Consider the following 25,046-nt stretch of genomic DNA (forward strand, 5'->3'; position numbering starts at 1 on the left):
TTTTTATTATGATTGCTTTTCACATTGCTGTTGCAAGTAGAGACGTACCAAGTACTCGGTAACTACTCGGTACTCGGCCAAATTCTGATCAGATACTCGGTCAATGCAAAAAATTGAATATTGTCCAAGACAGATACTAAAATTTATTAAAAAAAGAGCAAGCATTATATTCTGCAATCATTTACAATTAAAATTTATGAGTCAAATTTAAATTTTGAGAATAATGAAGTTTGTAATGCTTCAATGGAATAAATCTTTATTTTAATGTCCCCAAAGTAAATAAAACTTATTTATTAAAAATTATGCAAAAAAGGTAAGTATAGAAAAGATGGAATTTTTATATTAAAAATGGATTTTTGCTACAAACAAAAATTAGTTATAAAAATATAAAAATACCTTTGCTTAAAAAATAAAAGGAAATAAAACAACATTAAAAGCACAGTGCAGGAACACTGCAGACATGTGTTTTGAAGTTACAAGGAATTCCTTTTTCAATGCACAAAATGGGAACTTGTGGATTTAAAGGCATCCGACAAAAGTTGGATTTTTTTGTCGAATTTTATATTCTTAAGCTCACATGTTATGCACTGAAAAAGCCGTTCCTTGTAATGCGGGGGGGGGGGGGGGGCGAAAACACGTGTCTGCAGTGTTCCTACACATTTGTTTTATCTGCTTTTAAAAATTATTTATGTTTGACAGACTAGAACTATAATTGATTGGTATCCCAGTAGCAGAAACTTTCTAGCCAGTCTGCGACACTATTTTGAGCAGTTGAAAATAATCTGTAGCAATATGTATTACCCAGTTTCGTTTAAAATTTTCATAAAATACACAAGTTCCTTGCGCATCATTTTATCAAATATTTGTATCCGGCAAACATAAAAATTTGGGAAAATTTTCAAATTTAAATATTGAATATTATACATTATTTTTTTTTTTAAATATTTTATTGAACTCTTTTTTTCAGTAAAGTTAAACATTTCAGAGGCAGTTAAGATTTAAATGAAATTTTGCATCCCTCTTAATAGCAGTAAACAGCAAGACAGTTAAAAAAAAAAGTAACAGCAATATGATGGATAACAAATATAACAAGCATATGAATTTTTTACATAAAACACGGTAAACAATTTGCATTATTAATAATTTTAGTCACAACATATGATGACAACTTTCTATCCATGAGTTTAGAACTTGTGACTCTAGAAAAGTGCTTATAGTAAGAGCTTCCGAACATTAAAATGAAAGCAGCTTTTAAAAATTTTCTATTTGTTACATAACCAGATGGAGGCCCATTAAGAAGGATAAAAACTCTTTGATCAATGGTCCCAATTTCATAATCATTCCCATCATTACTTCGCATTTTCATGTCGCTAACTTTATCAATAACAGAGCCCCAACTCTCACAAGCAGCTTCAGAGACAGGGATTGAAATAATGTTGATGAAAAATTTGATGGATGTGGGTAATTTTGACGCCAGGTCATTCACAGCCTTTTTATATAAAATTTCCATTTCATAAACCAGTCCTTCGGATCTACTTTCTTCCAACAAATTTACAGTCCATTTGATTAACTGTTGGTATTCAAGCCAAAGGGTGTCAAGATCTTCAGGAGTTGAAATACATTTTAATTCTTCAATAAAAGAAACAAATGTTTCTTTGGTGAAGTTTTTATCTTCCTGTGTTTCTTCAATGGAAGTACAGCTTTTTGGATAAATTAAATGCTCAAAGTTAAATAGGAAACTTGCCTTTTCAATTATATTTGTGCATCTACCAGATTTTTCTGAAAAAAAAATATTCTTCAATTTTAGTTTGCAATGAATTTATGTATTTGATGAAAGTTTTGAGAGATGTAGTGAACACTGTTATATCATCCTTTTTTAGGGACCTTAAATGGTTAGCTGATACTGGTATATCAGGTAATGGAATTCCTTTAAATGTGCATTCACTAAACATCTCAAAACTTGTGACTGTATTTTTGAGAAGCTTTGATGGAAGACTTGCTATATGTTCAGAAAATATTTCATAAGATTTTATATTGCACAGAAGATTTAAATTATATTCTAAAATATTAAGAGCAGATTTAAGTAATTTTATGTTATCAATGTATTGCCACGGCAAAAGATTTCCGGATTGCACACTCTTTGAAGTTACAGCTAGTAAATTGTATAGGTCAGCTATGAGTAAAATATTAAATATATTTTGTTTCCTCATGAGCTTATCACGAAGGCTAAACAGTTCTGGAATTCTTTCACATGCAGAAACAAACATTTTGTAGTCACTCAGAAATGTTTTAAAAACAGTGTCAGAGTGTGAAACAAATTTCATTGTTTTAAATAACTTTGGTTTATAAAAAACCTCACTAAACTCGTCTGCTGAATTGCATAGCACTTCATACTTCTTCCCTGCATAAAATTCTTTCATGGTGTCTTGGATGATATCAATAGCATCCTTAACAAGTTTAGGTGTTTCAGCATGTTTAATGCAAAGTTCTAAACGATGCATAGGATCCCAAACTACAGATACATCTTTAATCAGAATATTCTGCAGATGTTTTTCAATTCCACAGTTTATGTATTGGCCATCCACTGCTACACCAATCAAATTCCTTCGCACAAATGGCAGGTCAAAACCAAATTTTGCTAAGGTGTTCAGGAAGTCTTTGCACAAGCCATCTCCAGTAGAGTCATCCACCCACTGATGTTCAAGGTAGATGGACTCAAATAAAGATGGCCTTTTAATATCGAAAATGGGCACCCTTATGCCTATCATATGCCTTGTGCGATGTCATCTTATCCGCTATTAAACCAATCGGCAAATCATTTTGTACAATGAAATTTGTCACTTCTTGTTTCAATATGGTGTGAACATGTGGCATAAAGTTCCGTGCAAATTCCTTAGAGTGATTTTTTACTCCCATACTTGCTCCACTATTGTACATTTCAGTAATAATACTTTCATATGATACATATGATGCGTCTAGTTTGTACGTTAGGTAAGCAGAAGCTGTACAATTAATTGCACTTTCTTCGCTATTTTTTTCCCAACTTTATGTCTTCTTGTCCCTTTAGCAGCACTTCGTTCATGTTTTTAATGTGTCTTGTACACTTTAAGTGCCTTTCAGTGTTGTATTTGAGATGTCGAAAAGACGATGGCATATTTTTTTCGCTAAAGTCGTCTCCTTCATTAAAATCATAAAATATGAAAAGACCACAAAAAGTGCAAAGTAGACCATTTTCTCTTAATTCTAAGCAGCCTGACCATTTTACAATTCTCTCAACTGATCTTGCATTTTTTATAAGGTCAATTTTTTCTTCTTTTGTTAAATCTTCACTGTTCAATGATTCTTCTGGAATATGAGCAGAGTTTTTTTTGCTCTGAACAACTGGAGTATTAATTGATGGTTGTTTCACTTCAGTTAACTCTTTAACTTGATGAGAAAGTCCTGAAGAAGGATAAAAATGTGTTTTAGTAAATTAAACTATTTTCCCAATTAAAAGAGGAAAAAAAGTCGGTGGGGGGGGGGGGGGGAGTGTGCTTTTAATTGAACTTTTAAATTTAACAAGATCATGTTGATTCACTTGAATGTTTTTTTTCTCTTCTCAAAAATAACTTAGCAGCATCAAATTCTTCAAATGAATATTTTGTGTGTGTTGTTTTTTTTTTCAAATTACGAAATAACTATTGGAAGTACGAAAAATTTGGGATGTAGCAATATTCCGATTTTATCCACTTCTAAGTCAAAACTGTAAGGGGCTGTATGAAAAAATAATTGCTGAATAAAATGTGTGAAAAGAGAAAAAAAAAAAACAACGCGTGATGTCACATTTTTTTTTGTTACTCCCTCCTGCACCCTTGTCACAAATTCAAGAAACCCCCTCCCCTGAAAAACGCGGGGTACCATTGTGAACAGCCCCATAGGAAAACGTCATCGCGGCTTGTCGACACACCAGCAGGAAGACATCCTGTCCACTTAGAACTTCCGATCGCGCAACCGAAAATTTAAGGAATGGAGGATGAAATAATTTATCAAACAATCGTCCGATGGTATTTTAGTAAGTTTATGAACTTTAATCGAGGTAATTACCTATACATTATCGCACTCGCGCATAAATCGAGCAATTTAGTACAAAAACGAGATTCAAAGTTAGGGAATCGATCTACACGCACGAAAAAATTTCCAAATTTTTTTCCTAATAATATCTGAAAATTTGACTGTTTTCCAAACTTTTGTTCAATCTGTCTAACTAAACACTAAAGAAATAAATATTGAGGAATTCTTGAAAAATTTATATTGTCCAACTGTTGATTAAAAACTTTAATTACACTAAAAGGCCGCTGAAATAACAGTGAAAGAAACGCCAAATTCTGGACTCGCGATGTCTTTTATGTAGATAAGGATACTTGAGCTCTTAAAAAAAAAGCTAAATATAACTGCTATTTATTTAGAATAAAAGAAACAAAAACAGTACAGTTGTAAAAAGGATACATTTTTATACACTAAGTATTGGCTTGTACATTTTTTTCATTTTCCTTTTTTAACGTTTATTTCTCAAAAAACGTGGCAGAACGTTCCCGGTGTTTTTTTTTTAAATTTAAGTTCTTGATTTTTTCCCCTTGGGTCAGAAACCAGAAAAAATAAAGTTAAAATCGTAAATGCTTTGTCATTTTCCATAAGGTAATTGGAAAAAAAAAATCTTATTTCAAAAATTGCTGAATTTAGTAACGCAGAATTTGGAGCCCTATAATACTGCCAATATTTTTCCCTTACAAAAGTTTATGAGCCACCTCTACCGACAAATAATTTCTTTTTCTAATTTCAGAATGTATATTTCGTATATATATTCAATTACTTCTTTTTTAACTGTTCGTAGTTTCAGTAAAACGTGTTACTTTTTACAGTAAGAAAGCAGATTTATTTTTAGTGGCAAATTGCAGGAGATTTTCATTCTTTGTTTGAAATGGTGAGAAGTAGCATCCTGCTCAATCTCGAAGCAATTTTACAACAATTTAAAGGAGAAGGGTGGGGGGGGGGGGGGTAACACAACCCAGACCAAACAGAAATCAACCCGCAATTTTCCATTTTCCCCTTCCCGCTAATCTCAGTCGGAAGATCTGTTTTTAGACTCCGGCCACGTGCGCTGTCAGGTCAAGGTCGCAGATCAGAATTTATTCATCTCAATCCCTTATTACTTACCACTTACGCATTAAAAAAATAAAAAAAAGAGAGAGACAGAAACAGTCCTTTTCGCTCCTACAGGCAAAAAGCCTAATTTTATAGGCGAAAAGGCCTACCAAAATATTTTGACGATAAGTATGTTAAGCTTTCAAGCTTCATTACTGTTAAAAATACAAATAAAAATTTAACTTACTCGTAACAACGTCCAATAATTGCTGTAAAGTGGAATTGTCTTTAGTATTGCCCTCAGAGACATCAGATAATTTCCATTTTTTCGAAGAGTTACACGACTTATTAATATCGATATCCTCACTGTTTTCCTGTTCACTATTCTCTATTATGCTTGCACTTATTTCTGAAGTTAGTTCATCTTTCTTATTTTCGTTTTTCTTAAATAAATCAAGCACATTGACATTACAAATCGATTTGTACTGCAACTTTTTATTAGGATGAAACCTTGAAAAATGCATTTTCAGATTTTTAAAAAGAATTTTTTCATTGCACTCCAAACAAGACACTTTTTCCAGCTGCGCTGCCATTTCGATGAAATAGTGACAATGATGAAGAGCAGAGATAAGCAGTTGAAAAGAAGGGTGAAAGGGAACATTCCCCGAACCCTCAGACCGCCCACTTAGCAACATGGGGGTGGAAGCAGGAAGAAAAAGAAGTTTTGCAGCCCGAAGTGGGGTCAAGGAGAAAGGTCACTCTTAGGCTCACAAAAGACATTTATTTTCTCCTTATTTTTATCAAGTTGTGTTTCAGATATTTATTTTTCTTTTATTTATTTATTTTTTCTTTCTTTCTTTTTGTTCTTTCGAAAATTATCTGCAGGCCGCTGAAAAATCTGCGACACATGTCTCGCAATTTCTGCTACCGGGATTGGTATATAGTGGAACCCCTCCTAACAGGCACCCCTCTTTATGCAGACAATTTTTAATTCCCCAGTTCCAATGCAAATAACATTATTAAACCTCTGTCCTGCGGACACCCTCTATTGCGGACAAAAAAATTTGTCCTGTTAGTCCGCATTAGAGGGATTTTACTGTAGTTTGTTTTAATTCCAACTTGATTAATCATACCTTTTATTTATTTATTTTTAATTTAAAAAAATTTTTTTTTGTAAAATTTTTGACACAAACAAAATTGTTTATGTAATGCGTAATTAAATTTCAGCAGGAATTTAGTTTTGAAAACTATTATATGGACAAGGAGGTCTATACTACTATTCCAATAAGTTCAAAATTCATCACATGTGTGTCGGTGGTTCTTCTTAAAATGTAATTGGTACTTGGTAACTCGGCCGAGTAGTGAAAGGCCGAGTACTCAGTAACTCGGCTACTCGGCCAAAGTGCTACTCAGTACGTCCCTAGTTGCAAGGCAACAAAAACATTTAATAGGGAAATTACACAAAATTTGCTGTTTTCCATCCTAACTGAAATAATAATTTTATTTTAGAATTTTAATTTTTCAGCACTAAGTTGTACCTTAAGATTAAGCAAATCATTTAGTGAAATCCCGAAATCTCTAAGTAGCCTAGTTATAGAGATATAAGTAAAACCAGGCATCAGATTTCTCCATGACAATCAGGCCAAGTAAAAGGTTTAAGAGCCCCTCATTCAATGCAGAAAATATTTTAGCTTCTAACACTAAACTAATTAACATCCATGTGAACATTAAAAAGGTTGAAAAAATTTGAAACATCTGAGAAAATTTGCAAAATCCCAAACCAATGCCAGGATAAATTTATATTATGTCATGGATGTCATTGAAAAATTTCAGCGACTTGCATTTTAAAAATAATTTAAATATACCTAGTTTTATTTCTAAAATATTTTTCAGTAATCTTGAGAAAATATGCTGCAAGAAAGAAAATGTATTAAAATAGAGTTTTGTTTCTTGCTTAACACAAATGTCAAGAAGACTTTAAGAGTAAAGAAGAAATATTGTAGATTACAACAAATCATGATCTACTGTGATTGAGCATGCAGCAATCGGCTGTCAGAGTTTGATTTTTAGGTAGGGAATATTACACTTTAACCCTGATTTAAAGGCAGGTTTTTTAAAATTTGATGGGGATTTTCAGTTTTTATAATCATTCAAAAATTTGTTTACATTATTACATTTACCTATCAAAACAACAATAATAAAAGCACATACATTAAAAACAGATTTATCATATTTTTTGTTTTGTAAAAGGAATTATAGCAGACTTATTCTGAGGTAGTTTCAATGTTTCCTATAATATGTATTACGAAAAACAATATCATTAAAGTTCAAAATTTATAACTTCTGCATTTCCTCTACGACTAGAATAGAAAAACAAAGAAAAAAACTCACAATTTTTTGCACATTTGCAGTTAAAACAGGCTTTGGGGTTGATAATTTTTTGCATTTTCCCAAAGAAAGTACCTAAACACTGGAAGTAGTTCATAAATGTAGCATTTTTAGTTCATTTTGATTTATTTTTAACAGATTCCATTGCAAAAAGCATCAAATTCTATTGCTGGAAGAAGGTTTTGGGGCTTAGTGGTAACAGATGAAAAATACTGTATCAGGCATTGCCTTGTTTGGAAGTTAAGCGAAAAAAAGATACTAACATTGGCTTATTTTTCTTGTGCAATGGCAGATTCTGAATCAATGGCACATAACACTTGAAATAAAGAGAAGCTGAAATGGTTTCTAAATGGGCCAAGTAAATGAAACAAGATATTCATTAAAAGTCCTAATAAGTCAACTTAGCCTTCTTAACAGAAGCACACTACTAAGTAGTAACTGTGTTAGGTATTAAGGATGCCATAAATTTGCATCAAATCTCAAGGTAACATTGAGGTGTTATCACTTTCTTAAGGGCGCACCTCCTCTAAATATCACGAAGACCCCCCAAAAAGAAAAAAATACCACTTAAAACACATCCCCCTCCTAAAAAAAAATTTCAATGCCATAATTTGTGCCATAGGTGGATACTCCTGTATTTTGTATTGCACAATCCCGTGCTGTGATATTTGTTAAACAACGATAACAATAACCTCATTAGTAGATGTAAAAAAAAGAAAGAAAAGTGAAGAGCATTCACCTTGAAATCCGACGCAGCTTCACTCAACTTGACTCTCATGAGGAAGTTATCACATGTCGATATTTTAGCCTCTAGCTCCTGAATTAATGTGTTCACTATCTGGGCAAGATATGTATCATGCTGGGGATTGTCTGGATCGAGTTCTTCCCTGATGGATAAAAATCAAATGATTTCAATACATGTTAATTTAGAAAATATGCAATGATTAGAACAAAACCCTTATGAAATACACACACATTCATCAATCACAATTACATAACACGCGAAAAACATAGATTGAAAATTTATATCAAGTCACATCAGCGCTGGCTCCAGTAGTTTTGTCACTCCAGGCGATGTTAACAAGTGCTCCCCCCTTCCCCGCCCCCTCGTCTTAATAACATGTATATACAGTGAAACCCCTCCTAACGGACACCCCTCTTATGCGGACAGTTTTTAATTCCCCGGCAGAGAGACATTAAACCTAATGTATAAGGAACCTCTCTCGTACGGACACCCTCAAATACGGACACGGACACCCTTTTCGAAGTCATTTACATTGATATATCCTTTTTTGCGGACAGTATTTAAAACTTGAGAATTAAATAGCTACTCCATTGAAAGGCTTCATTTAATGCAAAGTCGACCAGCTTATACGGAGATAAAAAAAATATTTCTTTGCAATTTTACTTTGCATCTACTGCGTAGCAAAAAATTTTCAGCTTGACACCGAAATGCATTTTTCATTCCAAAAAACATCATCAAATCGTCAAAAATAAAAGAAAAGAAAAGAGAAAATGATTATTCTGCAAGTTTCTGTCTGTATACCCCCACCCTCCCCCGTTGCCTTGTTCCTTTTCAGATGACTAACAAGCAGGCGTGTTGTGTCTAAGTGGAGCCGAGTTGACGCGCCATCTAACAAAAATATTTTATAGAGAGTAAAAGTAAAGCCAATGCAATATCATAAAGTAAACTTAAGGGTAAAAGCATTCAGTTGTTTCATCGTTCTCATTGAAATGGCTCTGAATACTCATCGTCAGCGTCGTACTCTTTCTCTTAAAGAAAAAATTGAAGTTATAGATTTCGCAGAAAAAAATAAAATTGGAATACGGAACATTGCTGAAAAGTTTGGTGTGGGACGCACACAAATTTGCTGTATATTAAAAGGAAAAGAGAAGTTTAAGAAAGAATGGTTCATAAATGGAAACCAAGAGAAGAAAAAAGATTTTCCTAAAAGTAATGCCCTTGCAGTGGATGAAATTGTGTTTAAATGGTTTGTGTCCGCAAGAAGCAAAAATATTCCGATTTCTGGCCCTATTTTACAAGAAAAGGCGAAAGAAGCAGCTACTGAAATGGGTATAGAAAATTTCAAAGCTTCCAATGGATGGTTAGATCGTTTTCGAACGAGACATGATATCGTTTTTAAAAAAATATGTGGTGAATCCATGGATGTGGATGCTGACGTTTGCGAGAAATGGTTTGAGAAAGTGCCTAGTTTGATTGAAAATTACGAGCCATGTGACATTTATAACATTGATGAGACCGGTTTGTTTTATAGAGCTCTGCCAGATAAAACCTTAACTTTACGGAAAAAAACTGCTCTGGTGGCAAAATCTCCAAAGAACGCTTAACAGTTTTGTTGGGTGCCAGCATGGATGGTACAAAATTAAAACCAGTTGTCATCGGAAAAGCAGCCAGACCTCGGTGTTTTAAAGGACTGGATATAAAAAAATTACCTGTAGACTGGTATTCAAATAGAAGAGCGTGGATGACAACCAGTGTCATATCTGATTGGCTTGTAACTTTTGATAAGAAGTTGGGGAGAGAAAAAAGGCATATTGTTATTTTTATGGACAACGCGCCCTCCCATCCCAAAGACTTTCACTTGAAAAATATAGAAATAGTCTTCTTGCCAGCAAACACAACATCGAAATGCCAACCTATGGATGCTGGGATAATTCAAGCATTTAAAATTCAATACAGACAACTAGTTATGAAGCATTTAATCAATAAAATGGAAGAAACTAAAACAAGTAGCGAATTGTCCAAAACAATTGATGTGTTAGATGCAATCAGCTGGGTTAAGCACGCATGGAAGGAAGTTAAAAAAGAAACAATAGTAAGTTGCTTTAATCGCGTTGGATTCAAAAAAGGATCTGCCACAGAGGAAATTGACAACGAAGTTGATTGTGACAATGATGGATCCGATTTGCAGTCGTTAATGCAACAAGCAGGGTTCACAAATGTGACCGCTGAAGACTATGCTCCCATCGACGACCAAGTTTTCACTGAAGAAAGCGAAACAGAAATTGCAAGCATAGTGCGCGAAATTAACGAAGATCATACAGTTGAGGATGACGATGAAGATGAACTGTCCGTAAAAGAAGACCTTAAAACAATTAAAAATGATAACGAAGCTTTAAGCGTATTAGATGGACTCAGGGAATTTTCAATTAAACACAACGATCCTAAAGGACTAGACTTGGTACAAGAACTTAAGATACATTTCGAAAATGAAAGACTTTCATCGATCAAAACATATCAACAGACATCAATCGAACAATTTTTTAAAAGTACAAATTAGGTATGTAATTTTTATGCGAACCTGTTATTTAAATCTCTTTGAGTGTGCAAAACTGTAATATTTGAATTTAACCTGATAAAATAATTGTTTATTATGTATATGTTGGTAAAAACTAGTAAATTAAAAAAAATCTATGCATATGAAAGAGTAGAATTCACACATATTTCATTTAAGATTTCAAAAAACATAAACAAATAACTAAAGTTAATTAAATTAAAAAAACCTCTGTAAAGCGGACACCCCTCTCTTACGGACAAAAAAGTTTGTCCCGTTAGTGTCCGTAATAGAGGGGTTTCACTGTATATATATTTTTTTAAATCATTGAGCATACTCTCACCTTTTGCTGTAATTTGAACTGCAAACAAGAAAAACTAAGGGAACAAATTTGAATTTTTCATCTTTCAAACCATTTTTTGCCTCCTTATATTTTGTAATCATAAAATTTGCCCCCCCCCCCAAAAAAAAAAATTAAATAAATAAAAAATTTGCTGCCCTAGGCGATGGCGCATGTTGCCTATTCCAGGAGCCAGGCCTGTGTCACATATACATAAAAACATTTAACTGATATTAGGACTTGAAATGTACATATCATTTAATGAATAAATCCATTGCTTTATCATTTCAAACTAAATATAACAGACCTTTCATTGATAATGAATGGATTTAAACCCTATATTTGGCCCAAATAAATAGCTTCCTTACAAAAAAATTTACAAATATAAGCAATCCAAAGGACTTTTTAGAAATTGGCTTCTCTGGTACAAGCATTAGAGGCATTGTTTTTGTCTAACTTTTAAAATACATAATTCCCAATTTCTGAATATGATCCACAATACAAATTTCCCTCATCATTAGATAGATTTTAGTTATTCTTCATGAACTTAAGTAAAGTCTTTATAAAAGTAAACTAATTCTTACAAATGATATTGGTTTGATTTAAATTTGATGCAACAGGATTGGAATTTTCAGCAAGAATGCAAAAGAAATTGTTTATGTTCTCTTTTTTTTTTTCTTTCAAAATCAGTATTTCATAACCTTTCAATTTATTATGCCAAACATTCATCACTTCCTTTTTTTTTTTGGATATGACAGATACAGATTCAGATTTTGAAATCATGAAATTCATGATTGATTCACTTCTTATATTTCTCTATCACATTGATTGCAAATAAAGGTACTTATCTTTGATTCATATTTATTTTTTAATTATTTTATCAAACCTTATAATGAAAAATGACACAAACAATGCATTATATACATAAGTATGCATCAATTTTATTTATTATTTTTCTTAGATTCAAAATTAATGTTCATTTAACTTTAACGTTTTATTACAAGATACCCAGTTTTTGTGAATTTACCCATTTTTTTGGCATAATATTAATGAAAGTACTCAAAAAATATTTACTTACTCACACTGCTTTTTTTTTTTCTCTTCAAGTGCAAAAAATTAATAAACTTTGATTACAATGATTAATTTAAATAGTTAATTTTTCACTAGAGGGCTCCACCCCATGAGGCAAATGACTGATTATTTTAATGCTTTTACCCCTGGTTATTAATATTAGTAGAACATCCTGGATATTCAGCCACCTTAAGGTTCAGAGGGGTGAGATAGGGTGGAAAGACCTCCTCTGGATGACTGTATCCAACAGTACATTTATTGACCTGGTAGACAATAGCAGTTCGGAAGAGATAGGGTTGCGGACACACACACACAAACAAGTGCACACAGGTCTTGAGAGTATAGATATGGTGTAAAGCTGCAACATTGAATATCCTCGTGTTTCTTTCATATACTATTAATCACGTTTGTAAAATGAGCTTTCTTTATAGCTGCATATTTTATGTAAAATAATAGCAGTTACTTGACTTGATACTCTGAGTTTGTTTTTTCTTTGGTTAATGTTTGATCTTTAAATGAGTTAATAGGAAGAAAAATGTAATGTGTCATAAAATTTAAGAAAAATGGAGAAGCAACAAAATTCAAATTTTACATCTCTGAGTGTTATCTCTTACATTAAAATTACTTTCAAAGTAATATTGGTAAGTAAGAATTTTAATCAACTTTTTACTACAGTACTTGTACTATAACTCTCAATTATAGTTCAAACAATACATGATTGTTTAACTAATCGCTTGCTGAATATTAAAGAATTCGGATGCACCAAAAAACTGAATATTTAGAGCATCCCTACCACTTAAATGAGAAACAAAAGAAAAATGCTAAAAGTAAAAATAACTTTTGAATTCAGTTTTAAAAAGGCTGCACCAACCAATATAATTACTGATTAATATAATTGAAGTTATTCTTAACTGACTGAATAGAGCCAAATTTTCAAAAAAGCAAATGTTAAAAATAATAATAAAAAAATAAAACTAGTATGTTGTGGCCATCACGAAACTTTCTTCTATATTTTTCTTTTTTTTTCTGATCCCTCCCCATGCTTGACGAGGAAGCAATATTCCCAACAAAAACAAAATTACACATGCAAAAACTTGACAACCATCCCAATGTCTGAATTATTGCAAAAGCAAAGCAAAGAGCAAAAATTGAAAGTTATTTTAAAAGTTTTGCTTGAATTAATTACAAATATTTTATTTGTTAACAAACATAGGATGGCAACAATTAAAAATTTTAAATCATTGAGATAATATTTCCGATCATTTCCATGCAATTAAAATCACGAGAAATACGCAGACGACAATCTATTACGATTTATCTTTCTTATTGTTGCATTAATAAAACTATTTTTATTCGCAAAAAAAAAAAAAATCAACACCTCTTGGAGCGATTGGAGTCAAAATTGAACCAAAGCCTGTTTACATATGGATTCACATACATTCCAAATTTCAACCAGAACGTAACATTACTTCTTGAGATACGGCACTCACAACGGAAAATAAGAACGTGCGATTGCGCTACCCCCTTTTTAGCTGTTGACACCAAAATAAAATCAGCTCTTATGCCCACTAAGGGCTACTTGCCGATAAATTTTTCTTTCATTCCGTTCATTATTTCTTGAAATACAGCAGTCACAATGAGGAACCTGCATGCATTTTTTTATTTTTTTAAATGAAAATTTAAGCCATTTTATAACGATAGACACCGATTTCAGTTCATTAGGACTGTTAGTTATTTTTTAATTAATTTTTAAAGTCTCCCGATTAGCCCCGCCCCCTTAGTTTCCCCATCTCCGCTGATGACGTCAAGATTCATTCCCGCTCCTTCTGGCACTGGACGCACGTGCGCGTACATCGCTAGCATTCTCAAGATGGGTACACGCACAAACTGCTGAACTGCAAGTACTATATTTTACCTCATTGAAATATTCAGCATCGTACATAACAAGTTGAATATTTTTAGAGTACCAATAGATAAAAAAAGTGCAATGCCATCAACACTATTAAAGAGAGAGAGAAAAAATATTAAACTGTGTTATTCACTCTTCTGTTGCAAAAGTTACTTTACAGAAACTAACAGAATTATATATTAATTATATGAAATTATTTTACTTTTTACAAAAGCTATCCCTGATCACTTCTCTTTTTTTTTTTTAATTCTTCGAATTGAAACAAGTTTATTTTCTTTAAGGATAGAATGTTATTTTTCATGTATCGATTTATTTCATTTTGCTCTGCTTCAACTATTGCATTCAAAACAATTATTGAAATCAAAAGTCTCGATTTGAATTTTGTGTAATTTTTAAGATTAAAAAAAAAGAAGAGGCTTTTTGAATGATTTGCATCTCCAGTCTGCAAAATTCATGAATAAAAATAATAATGAATAAATAAAATACTTTAATTGCAAGCAATAAAAATGAGGAAGAAACGTATTGAAGAAATGATAAATTCTCAAAAATTTTAAATTTAAAATAATATTTCCTTTTTTACTTCAAAACATATTGAAAGAAGTAGAAAATTCGAAAGGAGTTACAATAAAGATTTATATAGTTTTCATTTATTAATTTGTATTACTTTCCTCTGCTCTAACTTCTGTGTCCATAACGCGAATCGTACGAAGACGTGACGTTACCCTCCCCCGCCCCCCCTTCATGCGACCAGAAAAATTAAGCTGGTTCGTTGTAACTTCAATGCACAATAGACAAATGTCTTCATAATTTAATTGTTAATGAATAAAAATCTGAATTATATAGGTAGTTAATATTAAAAAAGTAGCAAATGAAACTTTTATTTATATTTATTAAGTGTTAGCTTTTCAAAAACAATTTTTGAAAAAAGGAATACTGTTATCAATTTGAACCGGCCAAAAAAAAAATATATATATATATATATAAAGAGAATGGAGTTGTTTCCGAAATTTATAAGAAATATTTTTTCCTGAAAGAGCATGCTTAAAAACATAGGATTTGACCATTTTTTAAATAATTTGACTAAGTTTAATATTCTTAAAAATTATTTTAATCGGTGCGCAGATTCAATTTCCTTTTTTTACGCGTACATCACGCTTTTCTCACATGATATCACAAGTGATGAAATACCATTCACTGATGCCATTACCGCAGATTACAATATTTAATTCGCTTCTAAATTATCATAACCTGGAAACGTGCTAGACAGCAAGCGTAAACATTCAGGGGCGCCAGTGGAGTGCGCGCCAAAGTTCATCACTTTTGATGTTATAGAGACCACGCCTTGTTTTAAAAATCGGACGTTTTGAAAAATTAATTAAAAATTTAACGTTTTGAAAATAAAAGATTTTTCTGGCTTTGAGTTATTTCTTTTTCGTTCTATAAACTTCAGTGATTAAAAGTAGTACTTTTGACTGATGGAAACAACTCCACTAGGAAAAAAAGCGAGTAAATTTGACAAACAAAGGTAGAAAACAGTAAAGTTAATATCTGCTTAATGTTATAAAGTATTAAATTAAGAAGGTTTATTCCCCCATATTCCATGTGGGGAGAGGTAGCTTGACACTAGCAATTTGTTTGATATCTTCTTAATTTATTTTTTGAGTGTCATTATTTTTCACGGCTAAAATGGCAAGTAGTGTTCATTTGCTCTGCCTCATTAATGAACACAAATACTGTTTTATGAATGTCAGCATCTTTTGCAAGCTGTGACAGTCACTCAGGCCTGATTAAGGCACATGTCTACTAGGCCTGGGGTCAATCTTCCTAAGGGGCTTCGAATTTTTAAAAAACCTATGCGCAGCATTAAAAAATCATGTATTTTTGTGAAAATGAAAAAAAAAACATGAATTATGTTTTAAGTAAATGTTAAACATTATTTTGCGTTCACTTAAAGAGATAGAATAGGGGGGGGGGGGGCGTCCAAAGCATTGTAGGCCTTGGCCTCAGTTTTAGTTAGTCAGGCCCTGCAGTCACTGGCACTGGTCTAGTTTGTAAAATTCTGAGTGGTATCCATAAATATAGAAATAAATCTTTTGTTTTTGTTTTCTTTATTAATTTTTAAATTTTACTTTAAAGTGATTTTATTTTGAATTAGTTAATGATGTACAGCTCAAAATGAATTTTTCAAAGGGGGGGAGGGTTGTGTCTCAATAAACCGTAGGCCCATGGCAAATAGAGGGTCAATAAATGCTCTGTATTTAATTTATTGTGTAAACAATTTGAAGTAATTTACTTGTGAATAAAATATTGATGTTCAATTCAAAGTCAGTTTTCTTGTTGTCGGAATTTCGGGGGTTGAGGGTGGGTGATTCAGCTAAGATATACACCTCTTCCTCTTCTGAAGATCAAATAAATAAGAGCACCTTTGTTTTCAATAAACAACGGCAAACCACACTGCGCTCCTATCCCCTTCGTTTCGACTCCTTCGGAACCGGTTCTATTGTAACCCAGGGACTGAATCTTGACGTTGTGCATGCTTCTCCTCTTTTTGTGTCACGTGAGCTTCATTCCGTTTTTAGCTAATTTTAAGCTGTAATTTTGAAGAATCCAAGTCAGTTTTTCAAAAACTGAGTTGATTTTTGGGAGTTTTAAGTAGAAGACTATTCAAATCAATCAACGTTCCGCGATTACCCGAACCATGCAGGTTCCTCGTTGATGACAAAAAACATTCTATAGCTCAACCCCCGTGTGAGTTATTGACACCAAAATTGAATCAGCACCTGTTCCTGTTAATGGCAACTTATGGATCAAATTTTGTTTGATTCCGCCAGTTACTTCTTGAGGAATAGCAAGCACGCGTAACTCAATAAACGTCGCATTGTTCCACCTCCTTTGGAGGAATTTGCACCAAAAATCAATGGGCACAAGTTCACATAGGGGTACATATGTGTCCCAAATTTCGTTCGATTTCATGTGGTAGTTTTTGCTGTAGAGCAGCCACAAAAAACTGGTCACACACAGACGTAACATACACACATACACACAGACAGAGACATTTTCCAAAAATAGTCGAAATGGACTCAGCACACCTCAAAACGTTCGAATCCGACAAAATTCAAAATTCGAAATTTTGCACGAATTTAATACTTTCTTCTATATATTAGACATAGAAGAAAGTAATAAAAATTGGCATGTTTGCTGCTGTCAAGAGAAGTCCTGTTTTTCTGGACTTTTTCATTCAGTTTGCCTAATTGTTTTGATACTAAAACTACTATTTTTATATCATCCCTCATCTCCTGTTTCTTGCTTTTGTGATTTTTTTCCAGCAATTTCTAAGATTTTAATTGCTTTTTGCCAAAAACAGATTTTAATGGAAAAGCTTGAAATTACAACAAATGTCTTCTGAACGAAACTTAAGATCAAAAGTAGAAACTTTTTCTCAAAAGTAGAATAAAAGTGAACCATGACCTAAAATTATAAAAGGGCAACCCACAAAAAAGTGGACATGAGGGTTGAAATTTAAAAAATGTTTTATTGCTACAAGTAATGCATCAAATTAAAGTTAATAACATGAGGTTTATGAAATTATAAAGAATATTTTCATAAAAGTATCTGTTTTATTGTTTTTTTTTTTCACCCAAAAGTTAACGTAAATATAGCAAACGTGTATTTAGGAAAAATATAGTATTTTCATTCGCCCAGGATTACTAGTTTTAAAGCAGGAGAGTTTTGAATGTGTGTATATATAATACTACTTGTGACATTTGTCTATCTTTTAGAACACTTAATTTTTCAAAAAAAAATATTTAAGAGGATTTTTAGTATAAATTAAGTTAAAAGGTCTCAATGTCACACCCATCACAAAAAAGATGCTTAAGTTACCATAGCAAATGCATTCTTCCATGAAAAAACATGAAACTTTCCAAAGTTCTAAAGTTTGCAGGTCTGAATAAGAGTAAAATTTAAATTATATCAAATACTTATTCTCTGGGAAAATTTGGTATGATGGATGTGACAAACGTTTGTGACGGATTTGACAAAATCATAGGAACATGTGTGACAGCATATAAAATAGCTTTTAAAAATTTTCTAAATGAAAGAGAAGATTAAACCATTTTATTTCTTAACAAATTAGCATTGTTGTTAAAAAAAATATCTGAAAACCTCATAACATGACAGATTTGAACTATTTGTATTTTAATATTTTTTTGTTTATAAAGGGAGTTACTTTTAATTCTGGTTTTTTTCATGAGATAAAACATAATATTGAAGACACTGGAATTATACAAGTAAACTTTGCCCAAAATTATGGCACAGGCTTTCAGGATGAAATAAAGTCTCACTAAACAATTATCACATTTACAAGTTGTGCATGGTTAAAAGATAATACAATTTGCTCCCTTATGGAAGTAAGTTACTGCATTATGACAAATATGCTCCATGGGACATTTTAAAATGCTAACATAACTGATCTGAAAACGGATTGTCTTAACCATGAAAAGAGAGAAAATGTTCTGATTGCTGTAGAGCTCAATCAAAAATGATATATAACAATCAAATTAGTGCTTTTTTCCAGGATAGGGGATTTTCAACTGACATGAGATTAGATTTTTTTTACCATTTTGTATGGAATTCAACAGTAGTCTTATTTGTGGGGGGTTAAATGCATTCAACATTGTTAAATTGAGCCAAGTTTTTTCATCTATTTAACTGTGCAGTGAAGATGACAAGAATTGATCTGAATATTGAAACAAACACAGTAGAATGAGTGAATATCGTCAGCAAGTTAGAATTAATGAAGAAATGAAGTTCAGAGAAGTGACAATATTAGGGAAAGCAGCACTGATAATGTTTAAGCTGAAAAGGACTGCAAAGTTTACATTGTAAAATATAGGTATCACTGCAACTCAAAATACTATATCTTACTCCCAGACTAAAAATATTAACACCAGATGTAGCTTTTATTTCTCTTTTCATGAACCACCCAAGCCAATGTAGTACTACAAAGCACTGGACAATTCCATGTCAGATCAATAACCTTCTTGGCCTCAACATCTCCAATTTTAATGACATTTGATGTGAGATACACATATGACAAGATAAGTAATCCTCGCAATTTTTAGAATTCCACTTTAAAATTTTACAAAATACAGGGTTGTTAAAAAACTGAAAAAGTACGAAAAAAACGAAATCTTGTGACATTCAAATGACTATAACTTCGCTTCTAATTATAGTGGAATAAAAATTTAAACACCATTGTAAAGCTAAAGAATTGAGCTTTCTATTGATATTAAACAGGACTTTCTTACAGCAGGTTTAAGTTTCAAGGTCATTCACTTTTGACCTTGAATATCTCAAAATATGTCCCCCTAGAATTTTTTCAAAAAAATATATTTTATAGTTCTAACACTGTTCTTCCACTACACTAAAACTTAGAATAGGATCGCAATGGCAAGGTACTGAAAAAAATCAGGAATGTTCACAGGTTTTACATTGTGTACGTCAGGTCAGCCACCTTCTTGACCTCCTCTCCATTTCCGATTTAACTGAAATTTTGTGTGAAGGACACATATGACATGATAAGTAATCCTGCCAATTTTTAGAATTAACTTAAAAAGTTTTACAAAGTACAGGGCCTTAAAAACTTAAAAAGTGTGAAATAAACAGAAAGTTGTGAAATGCAAATGACTGTAACTACTATGCTAATTACAGTAGAAGATAAATTTAAAAACCATTGTAAAGTTAAATAACATAGCTTTCTATTGGTTTAAAACATGGCTTTCTCAAGACAGATTTAAGTTTCAAGGTCATTCCCCATAACTTTTGACTTTGAACATCTAAAAATACGCCCCCTTAGAATTTCTTCAAAAAATATATTTTATAGCTCCAACCCTGTTCTTCTACTATGCCATGACTTCGGTAGGACCGCAATGGCATAGGACTCCAAAAAAATCAAGAATGTTTACATATTTTTGTTATATGTTTTGCATTATTTCTGTCCTACTATTATTGTTTTAATTTTTTGGGCGCAATTTTTATTGAGTATGCATACTTTAACAAATCGACAGGTTTCTTAAACAAGAGCTAGAGTATGACAGAACTTTTATTTGAAAACCATAATTTTGATCTGTAATTAGCCACAAATCTTAGAAATGAAAAACAGCAACTTTTAGCCCATGTCAAAGCTTCCTGTATAATAGCAGAGTTTTGTTTAAGAACCAATGTTAGAAATTCTATCACAAAATTAATAAAAATATTTGTTAAAGTAGTGAGAAAGCCATGTTTTATACCAATAGAAAGCTCTGTTCTTTAACTTTACAATAATTTTGAATTTTTAATTCTACTGTAATTAGTATAGAAGTTACAGTCATTTGCATGTCACAACATTCCATTTATTTCGCACTTTTTAACTTTTTAAGAGCCCTGTATTTTGTAAAATTTTTGAAGTAGAATCTTGAAAACTGGCAGGATTACTTATCTTGTCATATATGTCCTTCACACCAAATTTTCATTAAAATCGGAAATGGTGAGGAGGTCAAGAAAGTGGCTGACTTGACATATGGAATTCCACAATCTAAAACATGCGAACATTCCTGATTTTTTTTTCAGTACTTTGCCATTGCGATCCCAGTCTAAGTTTTGGTGTAGTGGAAGAATAGTGTTAGAGCTATAAAAAAAAATTTTTTGAAAAAATTCTAAGGGGACACGTTTTGAGATATTCAAGGTCAAAAGTCACAGTAAATGACCTTGAAACTTAAACCTGTCATAAGAAAGTCATGTTTCATATCAATAGAAAGATCTATTCTTTAGTTTTACAATCGCGTTTAAATTTTATTCCACTATAATTATGAGAGAGGTTAGTCATTTGAATGTCACAACTTTTTGCTTTTTTCGCACTTTTTCAGATTTTTACAGACCTGTATTTCATAAAAATTTTAAGGTAGAATTTTAAAAATCAGCAGGATTACTTATCTTGTTATATGTGTGGCTCACACCAATTATTGTTAAAATCGGAAATGGTGAGGTCAAAAACTTATTTTTTTATTTGATTTGATGTGGAATTACCCATTACATTATTAATATTATGTAACTGTTTTACATATTAACTTTAAAGAAAAAATAAGGAAAAATATGCAAGTTAATGGATGACCCAGTTGGTTTTTCCCTGTAGAAGGCAATATTTAAAAAAAGAAATTGTTTCTAATTACCAAAAAAAGCTACAGTGGACCTAATTTCGTTAGCGGCCATTAGAGAAGTGCTAAACTAAATGTGCACACACCCAGTACTAGCTTTTTTCTTATGAAATGTAATTTATGTTCCCTATTGTCAAGTTTGTCATCTGTACTGATCACTAGTCTTTTAGAAATTGCTCGTCCAAGTAGCGGATTTGCACAATGTCACACCCGTCAAATTTTGTCACATCCGTCAGAACACAAAAAAAGTTCCTGTTTCGTAAAAAAACTTAAATTTGTCATAAATATAATGAATTAATTTTTCTTTGAATGTGTTTCAAAAGAAAAAAATGCTATAGTCATGAAACATTAAAATATTCACAGAAAATTCTAAAAATATGAGTGCAGGTAAAAACTCATGTTTCGCAAATGTCACACCCGTCACAAGATTTAAAAAATGTCTTTCAAAAAATTAAAAAGTCCTACAGTTTTGCTTCAACTCAATTATTCAAGCAAATGCATAGTTAAACATGATTAAAATACTTTCTTAGTACTTGTTAACTGATTTAGTGCTCAAAATGTTAATTTAACCCATAAAAAGTATCTGAATGTCACCCCTGTTACAATGGAATTGCCCAAAAGTTAAGAATATTAAAGACTTTAAAAAGTACAATAAGTTAGAATTGCCTTTTAGTCATAAAAAAGGAAAAAAGCAAAAGTTTCACTTTTTAATTTTGCACATGTGCCTTTTCAAGAATCAAGTTATTTTCAAAACATTTGCTGTCAGGCAGAGATCCATTCAATTAAGAATCAAACTTAGAGGTCCAAAAATAGACATTTAACGTAATTAAATTCACAAACAAGGAATAAAAATTTTGGCAGATTTTTGCTCTTTCTTCTGCATAAAATTACAACTTGTGAGTTTTATGCTATTTGTTATGCATTGATTAAGAGTTGCCAAATACTGCTAAAACGAATATTTACAATTTCATTGCTTACTTGCGTATTTGAAAATGTGCTTAAATTATTTTGTCATCCCAAAGGTATTTTTTATTTCTTACAAGGATGGAACAAAACTCAAAATAAGGGGCAAAACAATGTGCACCCACCAGGGTTGTTTTTCGATCCATGGTGCAAGAGCACATCTCACGTCTATTGGAAAATTATCACCATACACTAGTCCTACTTGTTGCAAGGCCTCGCCATGCAGTTGCTGCACTCGTGCCCAGTGAGCCATCTGGAAATAAAACAAACTTATGAGTAATTCATCATAGAAAACAAGTGTTGTTGTTGCTTAAACTAGGGGTTCTCTTTTTTTGGGGAGAGTAGAATTTTAAGGTGAATGTATTTCAAAAACAACGGGAGATTCTATTAAAAGTGAAATCAGTAGATTAGATTATGGTGGTGTTCATTATAAAGGGAGGCTGTTGTCTATACATTCTATTGCATTAATGGACTATGATCGGTACATTGTTTAATGAGCTATACCAGTTACTTAAATAGAAGTGCAGAATTCTGGATGATTGCTAGTGCAATGTCTAATTCGACTGAGTAAGATCTAAACTCATGCATTTCTTTCTTTCGTTTTTAATTAAAAAAGTTAAACATAACATTCAACACAAAAATTACACAATACAGCTATAGGTACAATACCTGCCCCCCCCCCCCCAGGGAGTACATTTTAATGTTTTTGCATCGTGTATTCTCATGCAAGGCACGTGTTATCATCCATGTGAAAATTGTTCCGGGTGATTCTCAGCAGCATTTTGCTTGAAAGTAATCATGCTTTAAAGGTCTTGAATATTAATTGATACGATGGTTGGATTCTTGAAATCAATGTGGCAGAAACTTCAGACTCATTTTGCCCAGTTGAATGACTTTATGTGATGCACTAATATCCAAAAAATAATATTTCTTCATTCTCTATCTACTTTCCCCTTAAAGTCTTTCCATCATTGTAATAAAATTGTGAATGCATTTCTCGATTTCCAATTTAATTCACAGTAATTTCTGAGTATTGATTGTGAACCTATTCAGGATATAGAGAGGTAATAATTGAACAGGGTTTTTTAAAAAATGAATAATAATATGCTTCCATTTTTACCTGTTTCTTGTTTAGTAGAACACCCTCTACAAAGCAAGCTAGAACTAACTTTTCCGATTTTACTTCGGTGCTATTCCTCCCAACTCTCCCCCAATTTTTGCGGCAACGTCTTCTAAGAATAAACAATGTTCTTGATTAAGTTTTCGCTGTAGATGAAATTTTTAATGAAATAGTGCCTTTGTGATGACCGGAAAAAGATTCCATGACAAAATCTTATTCTTGGACAATTAATTGGGTAAAAAGCAAAATTGGGTTACAATTGAATTGGGTGAAAACAAAAACGTGAGTCCTGTATCTATATTTACAGATCTAGACAATAACGATCTGTGTCCATATCCACGGATATACATTTTTAACGATCCGGCACATCACTATTTCATGCATCGTTGAAATATTGCATTTCTGGTCAAAAAACGATCCTCCCCAATCAGTCCCCCCCCCCCCTTCAGTGTTTACCCTTAGGCTTATGCTTCTAAAGCACTTGTCTTTCTCAACTGCTGGGTTTGTGTGTAATTCTTATTCACCTTGGGAATTTTTTTCTTGGGGACATGAGGGGAAACAAAGTTTTTTTTGAGGCACCACATTTTCAAACTAAGTCGCCACATGCCAACCGTGAATCTTGAACTTTAGCATCAGAGTGACGGCTAGGTTTAAATCCAGTCATTGAAAATATAGTAATAGTTGCAAGTACAACTAAAAACCACTAATTTGGAGCACTATATTATAAGTGGAAAAAGAGACTTCTATTATTTTAATTACAGGCTTCCAAGAGTGCAAGAGGGTAGGGGGGAGTTATTTTTGTGGTATTTAAGTACAAAAGTAATTCATAATACTTTTCAGAACTACTGTGTGTCTGAGTAATGCTATGCATGTGCAAACTTTATTCTCATTTTTTTCTATAGCTTCAAAAAAAAAAAACCTTTATGATATGTCATGCTTAGAAATGAAGGGAATGAATTTTTTATACATACTGAACATTGCCGAATTCAATCAAGTTGCAAAAAATAGACCTATAAACAAAAGAAAGAATCATTCACTTTCTAGTAAAATATTTCATAAATTATAACCGAATGTGCAACCAAAAGAGAGGGAAAATATAACTACATTTAAAATTATTCATCAAGAAAAATACCAGTAGATTTTTATTTAAAAAGAAAAAAGAGAAATATGTAAAACACTATCCTTATAAATGGATGTAACATTAAAAAACCATTCATATATATATAATCTCAAAGGTGGTTTTTTTTTTTTTTTTTTTGCGACATAGTCATAATTTTGTCAATAAGTCATCAACTTTACATGTAAGGCATTATTTTAAAGATTCTTTTTTATTGCATTTGGCAAAAAATAAACAAAAAATACATTTATTTAAAAAAAATCGGTTCGTTCTGTTTTTGTTAAGCATTCTTTAATGTATAGCTCCCAACGGGAGTGAGACTGTACAGCTAAGGTGGTTAGAGCGTCGTGCTAGGAACTAGGAAGACGAACACTGGTTTTGTTTGTCTTTGAATAACTTATTCCCTTGGTAAAGTTTGAAATAACGTCAAAAAGCAAATTGCACATTACTGCAGACACCTTTTTTGGCGTTACACGAAATGATTTTTTCAATGCAAAAGAAATGAGCAGTCTTAGATAAAATGAAAAG

General features: G+C 32.2%; 1 protein-coding gene across 1 annotated transcript in view; it reads right to left on the minus strand.

Moving 5' to 3' along the window:
• Nucleotides 1-25,046, minus strand: part of LOC129226409 (signal transducer and activator of transcription 5B-like) — a 112,172-nt gene that overhangs the window by 66,207 nt on the left and 20,919 nt on the right. Inside the window, exons 2-4 of the mRNA XM_054861008.1 lie at nucleotides 24,373-24,411; nucleotides 22,407-22,534; nucleotides 8,249-8,396 (exon numbers count right to left, since the gene is read on the minus strand). Coding sequence (XP_054716983.1) covers nucleotides 8,249-8,396; nucleotides 22,407-22,534 — 276 coding nt within the window. The 5' untranslated portion in view covers nucleotides 24,373-24,411. The remainder of the gene's footprint in view (nucleotides 1-8,248; nucleotides 8,397-22,406; nucleotides 22,535-24,372; nucleotides 24,412-25,046) is intronic.

This window comes from Uloborus diversus, chromosome 7, assembly GCF_026930045.1.
Source record: "Uloborus diversus isolate 005 chromosome 7, Udiv.v.3.1, whole genome shotgun sequence".
In the NCBI taxonomy this organism is placed as follows: Eukaryota; Metazoa; Arthropoda; class Arachnida; order Araneae; family Uloboridae; genus Uloborus; species Uloborus diversus.